The 19,060-nt window shown below is 44.6% G+C and overlaps 1 protein-coding gene across 4 annotated transcripts in view; it reads left to right on the top strand.

Annotated features, from left to right (window-relative positions):
- Nucleotides 1–203: 203 nt before the first annotated feature.
- The window catches only part of LOC130581620 (mitotic spindle assembly checkpoint protein MAD1-like), a 115,941-nt gene continuing 97,084 nt past the window's right edge, over nt 204–19,060 (top strand). For 2 of the 4 annotated variants that reach the window (XM_057379853.1, XM_057379856.1), the window contains exon 1: nt 7,096–7,303. In XM_057379853.1, coding sequence (XP_057235836.1) covers nt 7,111–7,303 — 193 coding nt within the window. In that variant the 5' untranslated portion in view covers nt 7,096–7,110. Of the gene's footprint in view, nt 361–622; nt 642–776; nt 985–7,095; nt 7,304–19,060 lie in introns of those variants that run through there. The other 2 variants (XM_057379854.1, XM_057379855.1) reach the window with 2 other exon arrangements.

Here is a 19,060-nt window from a genome sequence, read left to right as displayed (position 1 = left end):
CTGCTATAGGGTTTCAGCTGGGCAGAGTGCCGTGGCAGCCAGCATTAGCACATGTTTTACTGCATTTATGGTTGTGGGGCTTCCTGTAGTTTATATGAAAATTGTCTCTCTGAAATCACAAATGAAACATCAGTGTTTTCCTCTCGCCTTGAAAGAATATTAATTTGCCATCTTAGGACTTGCCTGACTATTTAAGCTGCAGTAAACACAATTGTCCTTTGAGAAAAAGAGAATGGAATATCTGTTCCCTTGCTTGGGACAAGCTGATACAACTTGCTAATGGCTCCACCTTTGGATCCCATGGACTTGGCAGGCTCACAGGARCAATAAATCAGGCTGTACTGGGTGTCCTGCTGTAGTGTAAGGGTGTAKTTGGGTCTTCATTATAATCTCCTGCTATTGAGAGATTTTAAATACAGCTATAAAAGTTCATTTCTGAAGTTAAATTTAAATGTGGAAGTACCAGCCAGGGAGCAAGTTCTGTTAAGTGGGGTGTTTCTGTGGGGTTTTTTTCTGGTTTGGTTTTTGTTTGTTTGGTTGCTGTTTCTTTGCCTTGTTTTGTTTTGCTTTTTTAATGGAGTAGCAAGAGAAGGAGAAACAGCACTGGTTTTGGCTGCCTTCAGCTGTTGGAATAAAACCTTGTCAGTGCACAAATGTCACCTTATTTTCTGCTATAACATTTTTACTTTTCACACAGAAYGGTGCAGGTTGGGTGCCTTCAGAGGTTGAATCAGTTGCTCAAGGCAATTCTGTTTTTTCTTTTTCCTGCCACCCAGGGTGACTACGACCCCAGCAGGACCAAAGTTCTCCATTTCAGCATGAACCCCACGAGTYTGGCCAAGCAGCAGCGCAAGGAGGAGCAGCAGCAGCTGCAGGAGGAGTGTGAGAGGCTGCGGGAGCTCGTCAGGGTGCTCGAAGGAGGAGGCTCCATCTCTGCCACTCGGGAAGGAGTTGGGAGCTTTCAGTCCCCACAAGAAGTTGCAGGTAGGCTGCTGGTTTCTGCTCCTGGAGGTGGATTTATTCATCCACGCTGCCAGAGGAGCTGACTGCAGAGGCAGATGGAGATGGTGCAGACAGTGTGCTTGATGGAGTGSTTATAAGGAGAGTGAAAAAAGCTGGGTTGATGCAGGACAGAGTGAATGGGTGGTGGCAATGCTGTGGCAGTCTGGTAGAGGGTGGGTGGTGAGGCTAAATAATAATAATTCATATCATTTGCTGATGATAAATGAAATACCAATACAACAGCCTCCATAGGCTGGCGCTGCCGACAGAGTGAAAGGAAATATTTTCTTCCTTTCAGGGCTGGTTTAGCCCTTGAGGTAGAACAGACAGCAGGAAATAACTTTCATAGCTGCAGGGAAGCAAGTGGTTGAAATCTTTTCAGACCTGGCTTAAAACAAATTAATATTGTTTATCAGCGTATATGTGCCCCATTAATCACAGCTACATTCAATACTCCATGAAAGCAGAGTACATCTTTCATGGAGCTAAATATGTTCCACACAATCTGTGGCACTCCAGGACAGCCTGTCTTGCCTGCACATGCCTGAGTGTGACGTTTTTGGTAAAGAAATCCCAAAAATCAACACCTGCAGACGTTTTCTCAGACTCTGTAAATCCAGGATGTCAATAAAGCCTGACCCATCACCTGCAGAGCTGCGAGGGACCAGGCAGAATCGAGTTGAGCTGGAGAGCCCRGGAGAAGTTACTGCTGTAACTCTCTCATGGCCTCAAAACAATTTGTTAGAGAAGGGAAAAATAAAAGAGAACTGAGGGTCTGTGTGGAGCTAAGCAGGTGTGTTCCAAGGGCAGTGTCTGGAGGTCAGGATCCTCCCTCTSATGAAGCTGGCAGAGCTTTTGCTTTTCCCAAATGTCAATGAGTGCTGGAGATTCAAACCCACACAAGGGCAGAGCCCTGGTGTAAAGAAAATGCACAGAAGRAAACATCTTTCACTGTTATGAAACCAAAATTCTCAGCGAGTAGCTGGTCTGTTTGCCCATCGCTCAAACAATGGCACTTTATTACTGCTGAGAATGTGTTTGTTCCAGCATCTCATAGTGGATTATGGTACTATATGGCCTTAAAATATGATGGTGAGAAGTGCAGATGGGGTGTTTTGTAAAGTGAAGAGCTCACTGGATGTTGCAGGTRAGTGACAGCTCTGTCACTGCTCTTGGTGGATTTTCTAACAGATGCATAAGCACGAAACACTTGGCAAAAATTTAAAAACACCATTGTCTGTAGGAGCTTCCAGTCTCAGACCCCACTGAGCAGTTCTGGGGGACAGTTCTTGTGTTGCAGTTTGAGTTTGAGATGTGCTGGGTTTTGGGGGTTTGAATTGCAGTCATTTGAATTGCATTGCAGTTTGAGTTTGAGATGCACTGCGTTTTAGGGGTTTGAATTATCTGCTGCCCCAGTGCCCTTGTGTGTCCTTCTGTCCCCAAATACCAGGCACATCTGATGCTGCAGGTCCAGGGGGCTGACAGTGCCCAGAGAGGCTGCAGAGGTGAGGTCAGCCCCATCTCTCTGTCACTGATGAATTTACCTCTGGGCTATCATCTGCAGTAATTAGACCATCTCTTCTGGGGGAATGTGTTCCTCACGTGTGCCTCCTGTGATGTGTTAGTCACAATTTTTATCATTCTGCTGCCTCTTTGTGCTAGGATGTTACCAGGTTTGTCATTAGCTCAGAAGGGATGCATTTTCCTGATTCCARCAGGAAAACAAACAGCTCACTGGGTTTCAGGGTATTTCCAGCCTCATATATGTGACAGGTTTTTTTTTTTTTTCCTCTTACCCCAGTCCCAAACTACATCATTCAGGCTTCTGGTGACCAGCTCAGATGGAAGAGAGCATCAGGTTCTGAACGTAAAAGGGTGGGAAGTACTTCAGTGTCATTTACCACAGTCACAGGAGGGCTCTTTGGATTTTCAGAGTGCCTATAAGTGCATCTGGAAGTGGTTCTTGTAAACAAAATGGGAAAAAGCTGTTGTTGAAGGATGGAGCAGCCTTGTGGATGACTCTCTCTGAGGACAGGGTGAAGCTATAGGGAGCCAGGTTATATGGAAAGATCTTGAGCTTTTTTTCTTGTGTTTCATGTGCTTGTATGCATCACTGCCATGCACAGGGCAAATTGCCATAAATATCCCTAAACTCTCATTTCTGCTGTGGGAGCATTTCAGCAGCATGGTCAGAGAAGGGGATGTGAGATGTGAAGGGATGCTGAGGGTTTTACAGCACTGACCACAAGGTTACTGGGTTATTCTGGGTTGGCCTTTAAATTAGCCAGGTGAATGCCAGATTTCTTTCTGGAGCAGGGAGAGCTCCTGGTGCGTTTGGGGACAGCTCACCAAGTGTTCTGTGCAAGCTGCATCCATTTCTGCATCTGCAGGCAGCTGTTGAGCAGGATGGTAACAGCATGGATTTGAGGGGCCAGAAAACTCACACTTGTCTCCCTCTGGATAAGACATGGAAAATCCAGCTTTTGCTGTGTTCTTAGCTCTGCCCACAGGAACAGCTGCCACATGCCTTCTTCCTCGGTGTATTTTCAAGGTGTGAAGTGGGGAGCGTGCAGAAACTCCCTCTGCTCTGTTTGTCACAATTGGCTGCCCCAGGGAGGGGGGTTTGTTGTGCATAATAAGGGAGAGGGTTTCAGTGAATTTTGTGAAGCTGTTTCTGTACAAAAAGAACAAGAACTGGAGKTTTTCTTGCACCCCTTTCTGTCAGCTGCAATCCCCATCTGCCTGTTTATCCAGCTCCTTCGTGTGACGCACRCAAGAGGCAAATTCAGCTCTCTGAGCTTTTGAGGTGGGAGGTCCCTGGTGTCAGAGTAGAATGAGGATGAGAAGAGAGAACAAGGACAGAGTAGGAAGAGTGTGGATAAAAGCTGGGAGGACAACAAAGGTCAGATGTAAGTTTGCATTTTGCCTTTAGACAGAGAGAGGTAAATGTAAGATTTTATTGTCCTGCTTTGCCACAGAASCTGACGGGCTGCTTGGCGAGGTGAGGGATTTGGGTGGCCCTCAGCCAGCCAGCTTTGCTGTGTTCAGCAAGCTTATGTGGTCTGCAACAGCCATGCTTGTGCCTCACAGAATTATAATTATACCAACCAAAAAAAGGCATTAAGGACAATGATGTTGATGGTTTTGATAATAATGTATTGGCCATTGTTAAATCCCTTCATCGGGCTGGAGCGCGGCACATTTTTTCTGATCGTATTTCCGACTCCTGCGTAGGTAATAAGAAAATTATTACTGTGGACGTTAAAGCTCATTAAATGTGACTCTATTAAAAATCAAGGTTATGCTGGACTTTAAATCTCTTTGAGCATAACCGCTGGAGGCTGCAGCACAGGCTGGCACTTTGCCACACAGTTCAGTGGTCCTTTCCTTTCGTTTGTGCCATAATAGTCCCTGTTCATATAGGGACCTGTGGAGAGCTGTAACAACACTCTGTCCTATTCCAAAATGCAGCTTTGCAGCAGGGCTGGCAGGGGGGGCAGGGCTGTGGCTGCCACATTTGGGGTGTGGGCTGCAYCTCGGTGGGTGTTGTGTAAGAGCAGGGTGCCCCAAGGTCAGGCACCATCTGGGGAGAGGTTCTGCATCCTCCTGCCTGGGAACAGGGATGCAGATTGTGACAGCTTTGGGAAGGTGGTGCAGGGCATCGCTGTGTGGATTTGAAATCTGTTCCAGTTCTGCTTTTCCCTTTCCCAAGCTCTTCCCACCTTCCCCCTACTGCCCCTTCTGTATTTCAGTCTGCATCTTTTACTTTTTTTCTTTCATTTCCATAACTTCTTCTATTTTTTTTTTCTGTTTCTCTCCGGGCCATTTCTGTTTAGATATTTCTCTTTTTTTTTTTTGTCTTGTGGGATCCTGGTGGATCTCTTGATTTCTGGCACTGTTAGAGATGGATTTGACTTTTAGTTGCAAGCAGCTAATGGGGAGCTGACAGAAGTAATGACTTGTAGCAAAGCATAGATAGAARTGAGAGAGAATGCTTCAAGTGCTCCTTATCTCCATTTGTGTTCTTATCTTGAAGGTGTTGTGTCTGAAGGTAGGAATGGGTGACCCATGGAAGCTGGTTCCTGACTAAAAGAATGCAATAATGYGAATTTTCCATGAGCTCTCATGATTTATTGCTATCCCGTGGCTACWCTGGAGTGTTCCCTTCTTCATGCAGCTTCTCCCTGGGAGAAAGGGGAAAAGTGCTTTTAATATTCTTTCTGGTGAGAGAGAGGCTGGCACCCCTACCAGGAAGGAAGATGGGGAAATCAGCTGATTTCAACCATCTGTGGAGAACTTTGGAACTATTTTCCTGAACATAATCCCACTAAAAAGGATAGCTGTTCATCCATCTCAATGCTTTCAGTGTCCTTTTCCCCTTGTTAGGGAAAAAGTAGGAAAAAGGGGGGTCCTTGGTGAAGGACTGGGGGATTTCACTCTTGGGCAGGTGTTTGGCCCTAACAGAGATGTTGCATCTGGTGTTCAGCAGGGGCTGTCCCCAGCATCAGGGCCATGCCAGGGCCTTGTAAAACATATTTAATTGAATTTAAATTGGGTAATGAATTAATATTAAAATAATCTAATCTTGTTGAAGTGACACGCCAGAGACGGTAAAATTTGTCACTGTCCCAGTGTGCTTGTGCTTGTGATGAATGTGTTTCTGAGTACAGAAGGTGACAAAAAAAGGAGCAGATGGAATTCAGAAGTTGCCATTCCCCATCCGCAGTTGGCTGAGCTGTTGGTGCTTGGAAGCTTTGGTGCTTCCTCCCATCTGTGTAGGGAATCCACACTGATGGGGGCTGCACCTGTGAACCAGACCTGAGTCCCCCTGATGGAGGGTTTTTCTGTGATTTCAGCTGCTGGTGGGTGCACAGGTGGAAGAGCAGCCCCCGTTCCACATTTTGTGCCAGTGGCTCCCAGCATCTCCCTGCTCAGATGGGGTTGGGTCACTGAGTGAACAGAGAGCAGCTCTCCTTCAGTCTCACTCTGCCTTTTCCTGAGGCACAGGAAGGATTCATTAGGTGACCCTTGTCTCACTTGTGTTTGACCTGCCAGTTCCCCTTCACTTTGTGCTGAAGGAATTGCCTTTGTTCTGAAGAGACACAAAGGTCCAGGGCATTTGCTGCCTCCAAACGCTGAGGGACTTCAGTTAAAAGCAGGATGTTAGCCTTTGTGCCCTGCCTGTATCTCAGTAAATTGCTTTCTGCATATCCCAATTTCATCTGAAGTTAATAAAGAGCTTGACTTTGCCTCTGGTGCTTTGCTGTGCTCTGATGAAGGTCTGTCCTTTTTCACTCCAGACAYGGCCACACATCCTTGATGGGGGAAGAAATCATCCCCTGCTGCTGCCTGCATCCAAAATGCTGCCCATGGTGTGCAAACCACCAAAGAACAGAAAACAGCACAGGGATGGGTGTTAGTGGCTGTAGGATCAGCACAGGGAGCAGTGCCTCTGTGGAGCAATCGCTCCAGCTCTCAGCTAATTCTCATTATTATTGTTTTTATGGTGCTGCTTTCTCCTCCACAACACATTTAGACCAGTCTGGGACCTGAATACTATATTAAGACTGGGAATAAACTGAGAGTTTAAACAGAGCTTACTTTGATTCCCTTCCTTATTATCCATATCCCTTTGTCCCAGCCCAGCACTAGAGATAGCCAGGTGGTGCTGCTGAATATACCTATTTTCATAAAAAACTTTGGCAGAGTTGTGATCTCCTGTCCTTCACATTGATGGGGTTACCGTGGCTGGGGGCAGAGTCCCTAAATGGTGTTGGTGTAGCCACAAGGGGAAAATACCTTGAAACTTTTGTGTGTTCTTATTCAGCAGCAGTGCCTTTGATGGCAAATATTCTGCACTGCTGAAGTCAGTGCAGGCAGCTCTAAAGAACCAGATGTCCTGGCTTGAATGAAAATCCAATACCGTGAGAGGGCTGGAAGAAATGTTCCCTGGTTTGAAAAAAAAAAAAAAAATCGCTTTAATCCTATCTAGTATTCACCATCCTGAAAGATTCCCAAGGTGGGGTTTTTTTTGGAGATAATACAGATATGAAGCCATGCAGCACTGGGGATATTGCCAGCAGTGTGCCCTGCCTGTGGCAATTTGCCATGAGTCTGTTGAACAAGCTGAGACTCACCCCGAGCTCGCTGCGATCTGTGCTGCCCGCCAGCCAAAGGTTGCTGACCGAACAAACCCCCCTGGATGCCTGGAGCCTGCAAATTCTTGTGAAACTGGGATGGGAACTGCCACTGAGACATTGCTGGAACTTTCAGACCCTGCCTGCTGTCCAGGGAGCCGGAGGTTTGTAATAAATTCTGTAATGTAGTTCTGTTGTAGCTRGCGAATGTGTAAAACGCGGTGTCAGTCAAAGGTTACTATCCAGACTATACTTAGCCTTCACAAAGAGCAGAAAAGCTGCAGGATTTCTTCCTGGCCTCCTTTTCTACCAATTTCACATGTGAAGYTCTTGGAGAACTCAATATTTCTGTTTTTCTAAGAGGCAGCCTGTGAACCTACATAATAACTCCCATACAGCTCCAGCCAGTCCTACAAGGGTTTATTTTAAAGCAGCTCCTACCCTCTTGCTACGCACTGTGTAGAAATGGTTTACAAAATATTTAGTAGAAGCCTTGTCCCAGAAAAAAATAAAACCATTTTTGCAAAGAAAAAAATAGTGAAATAAGTTGTTAGAGAGAAGGAGATGGGAAAGAAAATAAAAATGTATATGTGATGAGGGGGACTGAATTTGACGACATCTGCAATGGTTTCTGTGGCAAAATGAGGAAAGAGGATCCCAAGGGAAGATTCCCTGGGTTTATTGATCCTGCCTTGGATCTGGGTGTAAGGGAAATGAGTAGAACTGAAAAAAAAAATACAGCTGAGGGGAAGGCTGCTGGAGGTTTCCTGAGCAAATGTATTTTCCTTACTCGGTACTGACACGGTAAAAGTGTGGTGTTACATCTGGGCAGGGAGAGGCTGCCCTTGCTGAGCTGGGTGGGAAGGTTAGAGGTAGCTAAATCATTACAGATGGGCWGAGAGCRAGGYTAGATTTGACTTCTGGGAGCAGATAAATGAARAGAAAATGTGTAGAGAAACCTGGGCTGACAGGGAGTGTTCTGACCCCTTCTGGGTCACTCTGTACACGGCTGTGAAGGAAAAACTGGTGATAGAAACRGAATTTTTAAGGCTGATTACTTGGGATTGTAGTTCCCAGTGCATCAMTAGCTGAGTGAAATACAAAGTGACCATGTGGAAGGGTTGTTCTCGCTGCCAGAAGTGGCTGTGCTCCTTCATTTCTGCACAGGGGATGTTCAGAGCAAGGAGAAAACTCAATGAGCTGCAGAAGGACCCAAAACCCTTCTCTGTGTGTTCTAACTCCTTCCCACCCTACAATCCTTGTAAAACATCATCAGATTTGTACTTTACAGAAACTGCCACGTGAAARGTGACACCCTTCATGGCCACAGCTCTTCCACATCCCTCTGGTTCTTCAGTGTCCCTCTGTGCTGATGGTTCCTTTATGAACCAGAGACAAACCAACAGCCTGTGATTGCTGTAAACTTCAGCAGTTGTGTTTTGCCGCTTGGATATTTGAGTCAAGCTCTTGTTGTCCGTGTGACAGCTGGGACAATCTCTCCAGTCCTGAAGGGAAGGAAATGCAGCATTATCTGCAGCTGCCCTTTGGCTCCTGTAGGGCTGTGCTGGGAGCTGCCTCTGACAGCACTTTGCATCTTTTGATTAGTCCTGATGTGCCACACGGGTGTACACCATCGAAAATGCTCTTTCATTCATCAGCAGGATTGAGAAGAAAGGCTTGTGCTGRTGTCTCAAATTGAGGCTGACACGATTTGCCTGACATCAGAAAAAACCAGGCTGCCAGCGCTCCGGCAGAGGAGAGCCTCAGATCTCTGCTCTGCATCTTGTCAATGCATTGTTTCTCCTGGAAATTAAAGCCTGATGCTTCTGTGAGCCAGCAGAATGGTAAAATCCAGTGGAGGAACTTTTCAAGGGGTGTCAAGGTGATTGGGAAGCCTTAAAAAACATTGTGCTGGCAAGGTGAATGTCCCCTTGGCTGGGGATGTTTGTTGGATTCAGGGAAGATTACAGGAATGGGAAAATACTGAACTTATTTACCCTTTCTYGCTCCATACTATCCAAGATGGTTTTCCCATTGTGATCAAGTGATAATAGGAAAAAAAATGACTGAATTTKCTGATTTTCTCTGGAGTCCTGCYATCAATTTGCAGGTGGCCAGGAGCTGAAATCTGACTGTCTTGACAGGGTAAATCAGGGTTCCTTAGGACTGAACCCAAATGAGGCATGAGCAATGARTGTAGACTGAGAAATAAAGTGTCTCCTTGTTCCACATTTTAAAGGGACAATATGCAACTAAAATTTGGAAGCCAAAGGATAATTTTTGGCATGGACTGTTTTTCTGTTTTTCATCTGCCTGTATGTGGGAAGCTGTTTTGTTTGGTTTTTTTTTTCTGGGAAATTCTGTTTTGCGGTTGAATTCCCAGTTTTTCTTTTCGCTTCTGCTGATTATTTAGGAGCTGTAATTGAAGCAAAGTAAGGTTCAATATTTTAGAGCGGCGGCTGTATTTAAGGAGTTTATATTTGATGAGTAAGTTGATGACATTGCATTATGTGATTTTGATGTGCAAAGTTGTCACTAGAGTGTAAACATAGTGACAGCAGGACCAGCAATTCCCAGCCTAATCAAGTAAGCAGAGTCACACATTCTTTGAGCTATAGTGTAATAGAGACTGATTTACATATTAAAATGAGAGAAGCGACACAGAGCCAACAATTAAGTTGATATTTTAATTGCCTAAAAGTCAGGAAATTCAAAGTTATGTTGCCTGCATCAGTTAATTTGTCACCCACGTCTATTTGTGGTATTTTCAATGACTTTRTTTGGTACAAAACTAATGTGGATTTAAATACATTTAATGTTAGCTGTGGATGAAAGGAGAGCTTTGGATTTACTSGGTTAGAAAGCAGCCTAAGAGAATTGAGGATTTCTTGCTCTGTTTCAAAGTGGTACAAACAAATTTTAGGTAATTCCTTTCTTAATATTCTAGCAGACCTGTTGGGAAGGAAGGAGAGGGAGCTTTATTCAAATGCAAAAAAAAAAATTCCCATTGATCTCAATAGACCTTGAATTGTATCCTTAACTTCTTGTTTTCTTTGTAAGGAATAAGCTTTATTTAATTGCAAATTCACACGAATGCACTAGTAGCACTAAGAATTACATCAATATATGGATTCTGTCCTTGATGTTTATGCTGGTTTCACAGGGCTGATCTTGCATTCAGATAAGCTGGCAGTATACAGCTCCCTTATCTCCCCATGCTGATGTTCTGATGTATGAATGCTTGTTCCCTGTGCTCACAAAAAGCTATTCACACGCCGAGCCTGACCATTTTTTTTTATAATCCTTCTTTGAATTAGACTACAGAAAGAATGTGTTTGAAAAGGTTAACTAATGGATACATTTTTCTCCCTGATGAGGAAAAGAAAGATGGTGAAGTGCTGAAAAATGGTCAAGCAGAGTTTTGATCAGGCTTTTCTAATCAAATACATTCTAGGTGGYGAACAAGTAGGAGAAATGTTAATCCATGGTGGATTTATTTGGAATGGAGAACATCTATTTGGAAAGCAATCAGCATACAAAAGGAGACACTTGTAATTACTTTGCTGTCTTAATCATGGCGCTGACATCAGAACCATGATGTGGTAGGTTGTGAAATCCTTCAGAATGCAGTGCTGACAKGAGGATGTCAGCAGAAAGGGAGAAAAGCCTGTCCTAGCACCTTCACCCCTATCAACCTGGCTTGTTGGCATGCTGGTGTTGGGGCAGTAAGCAGAGGCAGTGCTCTCTGTGTTGCTGGCTGTGCTCTGGGCACCTCAAGCTCCTGTGCTTTCACACCAGGGAGGCAAAGGCATCGTTAAATCACAGCAAATCCTAACACACAGCAAAGTCGTGTCTGCCATTTTGGAGCATTGGGAGCAGTCCATTCTTGAGGCTGAAGCTGCCTGGTGTGGTTTGTGTGTCCCTCACTATTGTGGTATTTCTGTGTTTTCYCCATTTCTGTGCCAGCTTGTCTGGCATCTCCACTTTGGGAGCAGCAAGTCAATCCAGCCTCCATTAGCAACAGCACATTCATTCTTACTTACAACCAGCTCCAGCTCAATGGATGAAAATCAGGCAGATGAAAAGCTGAAGATGAGATCAGATTCACAAATTGCTTTTTCACTCTCTGGCTCTGTGTCTCTGTTGAACAGAAGAGCCTCGATGTGTCCTGGTGTAGGACTGTGGCTTGGTGGGTTGTTGGGCAGATATGCAACGTTGTAAAATTCCTTTCTGCCCTGATCAGACACCATCATGGGTGTGCAGCAAAAGTACCTAAATTAAACAGATCAGAGGTTTCTGTTAGGAAGGGCTGGAGGCAGCAGCAGCAGCACTTTTGCTGGAGAGTGCGGATGTGCCATCAGAACTCTCTCGGCTGGTGGCATCAAAAGCGAGAGCACAGATCTGAGAGCACGAGCAGAGGCTTTGTGAATAGGCTGTAATGACACCGGCGTGTGATTCCCCTTTTAGACTGCCACAAAACCAGGCAGGATTGGGGCGAGGGGAAGGTTCTGTCTCCTTTTAGAAAGGYGATAAAAATAAATCCCGAGTTAGAGCTGGCGGTGTCGGAGCCACAGCAAATGCGTGCTAAAGGCATTCCCATCATCATCCAGCACGGGAAGGAACCCCAGGGCAGGCTGATTCCACCACAAGTCCCTTCCTGGCTGCGTGGGCAGGGTGCTGATGCCTTTGCAGCTCCCTGCAGAACGTGTTTGGAGTCCCGTGGTGCTCCAAGGAGTAGCAGAGATTACTCCTCGCTTCCRCTTCTTTCTGCTGTAGGATCCTTCACGTTTTGCAATGGAAAACCCCAGGGAAGAGGAGGGGAGCATTGCCCTGTGCTGCTTCTATTCCAGTGTCCCTAGGAAGTTTTTGGTGAAGAGAGAAATTTTAAGCACAATATTCCCACATATGCAAAGGCTTCATCTGCAAGGTGATGCCCTAAGCCAAGTGGAGAGGCTGCTTGGCAGCACTCGGGAACAGATTTAAAGCTAATGGCATCTTAGTTACGCCTCAGGTAGCTCAGAGCCCTCAGCTGCTAACCCCAACAGAAATAAATAAGGATAGAAATTAGAACCAGGCATATCACACCTCCTGCAGCATGTTAAACACTGCTGCTCTGCTCTGTCAAAGCTGGAGTGAGCCAGGTTCTCCCATACAACCAGGGCAAATAAGCAATTAGCAAGAGGTACAGAAATAGTGTTCAGGAAGGCATAAAGTTGCTCTGAGAGCTATTAAACACCTCTCCTTGTTTTGCTCATTGTTCAGAGTGGGAATGTTTGACACTTACCAAAGGCTGACTAATTCTTTGTTTTTTCCCTTTTTAATGATCGGATTTCAGGGGAGGGCTGACTGTGACAGGCAGGAGGAAGAATTGCCATCCAAGTGAAGTTCTTTTTAAATTAGAAAACCCCCTTGCAGTGATTTGAGTGCTGGCTGGTTTGAACATTTCAGCAGCACTGACCAGCAGGATGCAGCCCTGTTCTGCAGGTTCTGGTTTGCTCTTCAGGCATCAAGAGGTGAAGCTGCTCCAGCAAGGAGASTCTGTGATGAGGGAAATTAAAACCAAAGCCAGCCATGCTCACAACTTCACCATCTGCTGGGAAGGCTCTCCCTTGGATGCCAGCACTGGTGGGAGCAGGCATAATGATGATAATATTTTCCACTTCTGTAGCACCCTCTGTCCCAAGGTCTCCGAATATGCCAGAGATACTAATTAAACACCCATGGGAGGTGGGCAGGAATCTTCACATGAGCTTTTTTTGCTTGCAGAGTCTAAAAAGATGGTGGCACCAATCTTTGAGCAGCAATTCCTTCCATCAGGCAGCTCCAGAAGAGCTAAAAACCTCTCATAGTGTTGTTAATTTGAATCAAAGCCACATTAGGAAAGCAGTCTGGCTCACATTAACCTGCTGGGCTGAGCKTATGCTCCTGAGTGGTGTTGTTGGAGCAGCAGCAGCTGGGGCTGCTGGAGCTGGTTCAGAGTTTCTTGTAGAATAAGACTTGGAGTAGGTCTGATRACTTGTGTGGCCTTCTGAGGAAACTGTGCTCTTAGGATCAGGTGGAAATCTCAGTGCAGTGCTCTACACGACAAAAACCATGGAATCAAATTCTAGTTTGGGTTGGAAGAGACCCTTAGGGGTCATCTAGTCCAATCCCTGCAGTGAGCAGGAGCATCTTCAGCTGGGTCAGGTTGCTCAGAGCCYTGTCCAGCCTGAYCTCGAATGATTCCACTCACCAACTCTTTGGACAACCTGTGCCAAGTATTTCACCATTGTAAAAATCTTCTTCCTTATATCCAGGCTGGATCGACCCTCTTTTAGTTTAAAACCAATACCTACTGCTAAAAAGTCTGCCCATGTGTTTCTTATAAACCCCTTTTCAGAACTAAAAAAGGCAGCAGTAAAATCTCCCTGGAGCTTTATTTCAGATAACTCAATCCTGCTTTTTCATAACCCGCATTTCCATAGGCTTCAGGAAATACAAGAATAACGCTGAACGGTCCATCAGGAAGGAGTAAGCACGTGAAAAAGGGGAAAATTTGACCACAAATCTTTAATGCATGATGCCAACACTCCCAGCTCTGGATTTAAAAGTGTGTTCCCATTTAACACRCTCTCCAGTCGGGCAGAGTTGTCACAATGAAGCTTTTCCTTCCCCTGGGTGCGAGGTATAAAATGAAATGTCCTGATTAAGAGCAGAGATACACCTACTATCCACCATCTCTACAAGGAAAAATACTGCTGTCAAGTATCCATTATATGGTGTGTAAGTGTGTTTGAGGCTTTTAAAGACAGTTATCCTCAGAGATTTGTATGTAACAGGTTAGCACGGGGGAGGGCGAGGGAACAAACCCTTGCTGTGTTTAATTATTGCTGGGTGCTGCATGCACTTTTCTCCATTATTTACTTAATCTTAAATGCCAGATGCTAAAGGGCACCAGCATCAATTAACTGCTTAATTAGACTTGCAAAGAAATCATGTAATTTAGTTACAGGCAAATAAAAAACCCAAAAACTGCGCAGAGCAGAAGCTCAGGGCTCTCTTTGCAATCATTTTTAAAGCTCCCTGCATACACTGTTTGCTTTCAKTGCTCACTGGAAACTCTTTGGAGCACTTTCTGTGCCTCTTGCCCTGTAGGGAGCCAAATGTCTGGATGCAGCATCTCCTCTCCTTGGTTCTGAGTGGATTTAGCCACAGCTTGCTTTGTTGCTTTCCAAATTCTTTAAATAGAGGTTTGGATGGAGGATTCATGCAGTGCTTCATCCTGATCCAGAGCAGAACCTGGCCCTTTCCTTTCCTCTGCTCTGCCTCTCTCAGGTGTTTGCTCTGAGTGCCCAGTCAGGAAAAAACCATGAGCTGCTCCCTGTTCCTCCTAGGAAGACTCCTATGTAGAGCACATTTTTGTGTTTTGCAGTGTATTTTTTGTTTGTTTGTTGGTTTTGTTGGGTCGGTTTTTGGTTTTTATCTGAGCAGCTGCAAGTAATGCAAATCTTATTTTATGGCTTTATCTTGCGCTTCTTAGTACAGAATGTCTTTTTGGATTGATAATTAAATCAGAAGCCCAATTACATAAGTTCTTTGTAATTCCTAGTATTTTAGGATGCAGCCAAAAAAAGCACCCTAACTTTAACAAAAAAGCTCTGCTTCCCTTGCCACCAAATAATAGAAAACCAGATACTTTTATTCCATTAGTTCCCACTCTTATGAATGAGAGTTCACAGGAGTGGAATGCATTTTGTTTTACCAAGGCCTACAGCTCTGTCTGAGTCCTTATGTTGCAAATTGCAGTAAGAGGGTGATAATAAAGCCTTGGGCTTGGGAATAAACAAAATTTTCCTTCTGGAGAGGAGCTGCTGCCCCTGTGACTCTGCTGCCACTGTTCTTGCTGTGCCATCAGCAGCACTGTCATTGCTCTGCCTCTGCAGCATCCCCCATTTCACAACTTTTATTTCTTTCCAAGTGCCTGGATGTTGGAAGCCGCTGACATATTTTTTTTTCCCCAAATGTCCTGAAACCTTTCTGAAAACAAGGTGGTGTTCAGCTTTTGAGAGCTTTGTTCTCCCTCTGTGCCTGTGCTGTCTCAACACTGCTCTTTTCCTTTCTGAAAATGAGACCCAGCCTTTTCAGAGTTCCCTATTTCTTCAAAGCACTGTATAAACATTATCTAATTAAGTATATATAACATGCCCTAAAGTATGGTGAGGGAAAAACTGCAGCACGGCATTGAAGTTTCCAGCCACTTGATCCAGTGTAAAATCTGATTGAATCACTAATTATTTTTCAAAATGCTGTGCCTAATGACATGTATCAAGGCAGGATGATCAGAGCTGCAGCCAGAAATGGAGCCAAGGARAGAGGGGCTGTCAGGTGAGTTCTGTGTTAGTTCTGGAGCTGGTTTGGATCTGCACTCTSAGGTAACAAACAAAACAACAACAAMAAAAAAAAAAGAGTTGCTGCAGCATTTGGAGCTTTCCTGTTTTGATATATATAATCAGCTCTACATTTCCTGTTGAAATGTTCATTAAAATTGCAGCCCCTGTGATTATGCAGCTGCCTAATTCAAATCAATGGGGCTCCTGAAACAATTTTGGATATTTTTAAATACTGCTGTAGAACTTCCTTGTTTACAATGTTATGATTAAGTGACTTTTTTTCCTAACTCATCTAAAGCATTAATGAAAATCTCTTTAGGTTTTCTCTAGGTTTTTTTTTGTTTGTTTGTTTGTTGTTTTTTGGTAGTTTTTTTGTTTGAATATGAGCAGCTGCAAGTAATGCAAACCTTGCTTTATGGCTTTATCTTGTACTTTTTAGTACAGAATGTCTTTTTGGATTGATAACTAAATCAGAAGCCCAATTACACAAGTTCTTTATAATTCCTAGTAAGCCATAACTGACTTTTTTTTTTTTGTTTTGAAATCCAAAATACAAGCAAACAAAATGAACAGAGCAGCAGATAATAAACCTCACTGAGAGTCCTGTGGATGGTGAGAGGGAGTGAACAAGTGGCTGTGTGGTCCTTATTTCTGGCTGGGGTTAAACCATGACAAACAGTCATGCTGGGCTTCCAGCTCACCAGCTTCTGAGGAAACTGTTGATAATGCTGCCAAGAAGATTATAATGTCCAYAGGGTCAAGCACTTCAATAGATCTCATGCTGAAAGGGAGGTAATTCCAGTTTTASTGGAAAGATGCATCCAAGGTAATTTCAGCTCGGGAAATTCTGCTTTGGAATGCTTCAGAGTGATGCCAGGGCTCTTGACAGTTTGTTTAAATGGCTTTGGGTTTATTGGCTTTTCACTTTTCTAATGCCTTCAATCCCTTTTGCTGTTTGTTACTGAAGCCTTGGCACAATTCTGATGTGTTTAAGTTGCAGACATTACAGGGAAATACCTAAATCAAAACATTGTGGGAGAGAGACAGCATGAACAAGCAGATGTTTACAGTCTCTGACTTCTGTGGTTGAGGAAAAGCAAACACATTTCTATAAAAACTCAACGTGGTAAAAGCATTTTAGTTGCSTGTAGTTACACGCTTCACCTGCTCGCAAAGGTATTTTTCGAGTTGTCTTTTGCTTTTATTACCTCTTTCCAGCTGTACTTATTAACTCCTTTGTTTAACTGTATTTTGTTCTGGCCCCAGTGGGGCTGCAGGGGCAGAGCTGGCACAGCTCAGGGCTTTTTCTCTGGGTCACATCTCCCTTGCTGAACTCATCTGCTGGAGCTGGTTGGGTTGGGAAATACGTGAAGGTTTTTAAATGAGCCCCTGTTCTGTGGTGCTGGTGAAGAAGGATGCAGYCTGTAGGATTGAGAAGTGAGAATTGTTGTTTAGTGTCATCCTTTGTGTCCTGTTGGTATTCAGAACCTCTTCACCTATTGAATTCACCTATTGAAAGTTGGAGGTAAATGCTKTGGATGTGGACATGGGAAGTGAATGAGATGGAAGAGGACAGGAGAGACCAAAGCTTTTTCTTCTTTTAACAGAGAATAGATTGAAWGTGATTTGGCCACTGCACCTTAATGGGTAATCCCCACTCTGAGCCTCAGATGAAAAGAAGAAATCTATAAGGCTAGAGATAATGCAGGAGGATTTTTGCAGACTTTTCTGAGATGTAAAGTGAGCTACTGAATAGCACAGCCTTTAAGRATAACTTTTTCTTCGAGCACAGAGCTAATTCACTGATTTAGCCGCTGTTGGGTAAATCTGTTTCTCTTTGCTTGCACATCCCACGCACACAGACCTTTTGTGTGTACCATTTTTTACCTTCCCTTGCTGTTCCTCAACACAGACTTTTCCTAAGCCTCCCTGTCCTGTTTGGGCAGTGCTGTTCGTGGTCTCCGTGGCAYTTGGTGTCACTGACCTCAGTGGGAAGAGTCCAGAGCAGCAGCAGAGTGAGTAAAATGTTCTCTGAACCTAAACCTGAAGTGAATCCTTCTTGTGGGAGTGCAAGAGRTCAGGATTCTCTGTGCTCTTGCTCCCTGGCATGGGGTGGATCATTGGAAACCAAGAGTCAAGGTTACCTCAGTGCTGTGCTTTTATTCTATACCAAAATAATCTCTTCGGTGACTAAGCAGGGGAGATCTCAGCTTTTTGACTGAACTTATTCCAAACAGGCTATTCCTGCACTAAGCTGGGGTTTGGTGCAGAGTTTTCAGGAGTCAGAGAGATGGAAGAGTTCAAGCAATGTCAGGAAGCGAGAGGATCTTCCAAACAAATAGGGCAGGAAGAAGGGATGTAGAGGCTGTGCAGGGGGAATTCAGGATGCAGTTGGAAAGGAAAAATAGTGATATTCTGGAGCAGGCTGCTCTTCGAGCCTGCTGCCACAGCTGCAATGAGTGTGCTGGCCTTTTGGGATTCCCAAAGTGCTCTGTCAACTTCACAGCAAGAGGAAAACTGCCTGGGGATTGCTTCATCCACCTCTAACACACATCCATGGCTGGTGTGAAGCACAGGAACCGCTGAGTGCCACACAGGAATCGTCCCTGTGGTACAGAGTGAGAAGTGTCTTTTGAATAGGAAAGCAGAGGAGGCAGAACATGGGTACAARTGGCATTTGTACAGGACATTTACACAGTCCTGGGCYRTGCCCTCRGCCYCAAATAAAAATGCTCTGCCAGGAAAATGTTCTACCTCTTCTGTAACATCCYAGSTCTGAGTTTGTTATCATCTCTGAARAATGGTGAATGCAGAGCTCAGCGTGCTCCCCACRATAACCTTTAGCTCATTTCTGATTCARGGAACGAACTCCAGCTATTGAATCACAGGGCTGGGACCCAGCTAAAGGTCGGCATTGTGTCTACGTACATGAAAGCCAGCACAACCTCTTCTTCCCAAAAGCACTAATACCTGGAAATGTAAAAATTCTCGCCTGTGAATTCTGCAGAGCTCACGTCAGGCTTGGGAGCAAACACACAGGTAGGAAAAGGCAGTTCCCAGCTGGGGAGAATCACATCAAGGGACTGATGGAGTTTAGGAGATGTGGGCACAGGCGTATAACCATTGTTGTTCTCCAGGGTGGAGGAAAATGTGTTTCAGGCAGTAAATGCAGACAGCACCTGGAAGCAAGTTGAAAAACCAGGCTGACTCCCATGGCTTGCTGGCCTCCAGGRTAACATTTTTACCTGTGTCCTGTATCCCACTGCAAAGGTTTCCTGCTGCTGTTTTTTTCCAGCTCATGCTTGGTTTCCAGAGCCTCTCTGCCTCCAGCAGCTTTTGAGCTAACTTTGCACTTAAAACTTCTTGCCTTTTGTAGTTTGAGTTGTGTGATAGAGGATTGAATGCCTCACATTTGTGGGGAAAGACATTCTCTCCTCCAAGACATGCATGGACTTACGTACCTCTGCTGCATGTTAAATTGAAGGATTTTGCCTCTGTTCTTTGGGATTTCTCAGTTGTTAAAACATTTCAGTGCCTGTCATTAGCAAAGGG

The sequence above is a fragment of the Malurus melanocephalus genome, unplaced genomic scaffold (assembly GCF_030028575.1).
Source record: "Malurus melanocephalus ecotype Western Australia unplaced genomic scaffold, MMel_1.1 scaffold_425, whole genome shotgun sequence".
Classification (NCBI taxonomy): Eukaryota; Metazoa; Chordata; class Aves; order Passeriformes; family Maluridae; genus Malurus; species Malurus melanocephalus.
The sequence above is the reverse complement of the archived record's forward strand: the minus strand, read 5'-3'. Positions and strand labels throughout refer to the sequence as shown.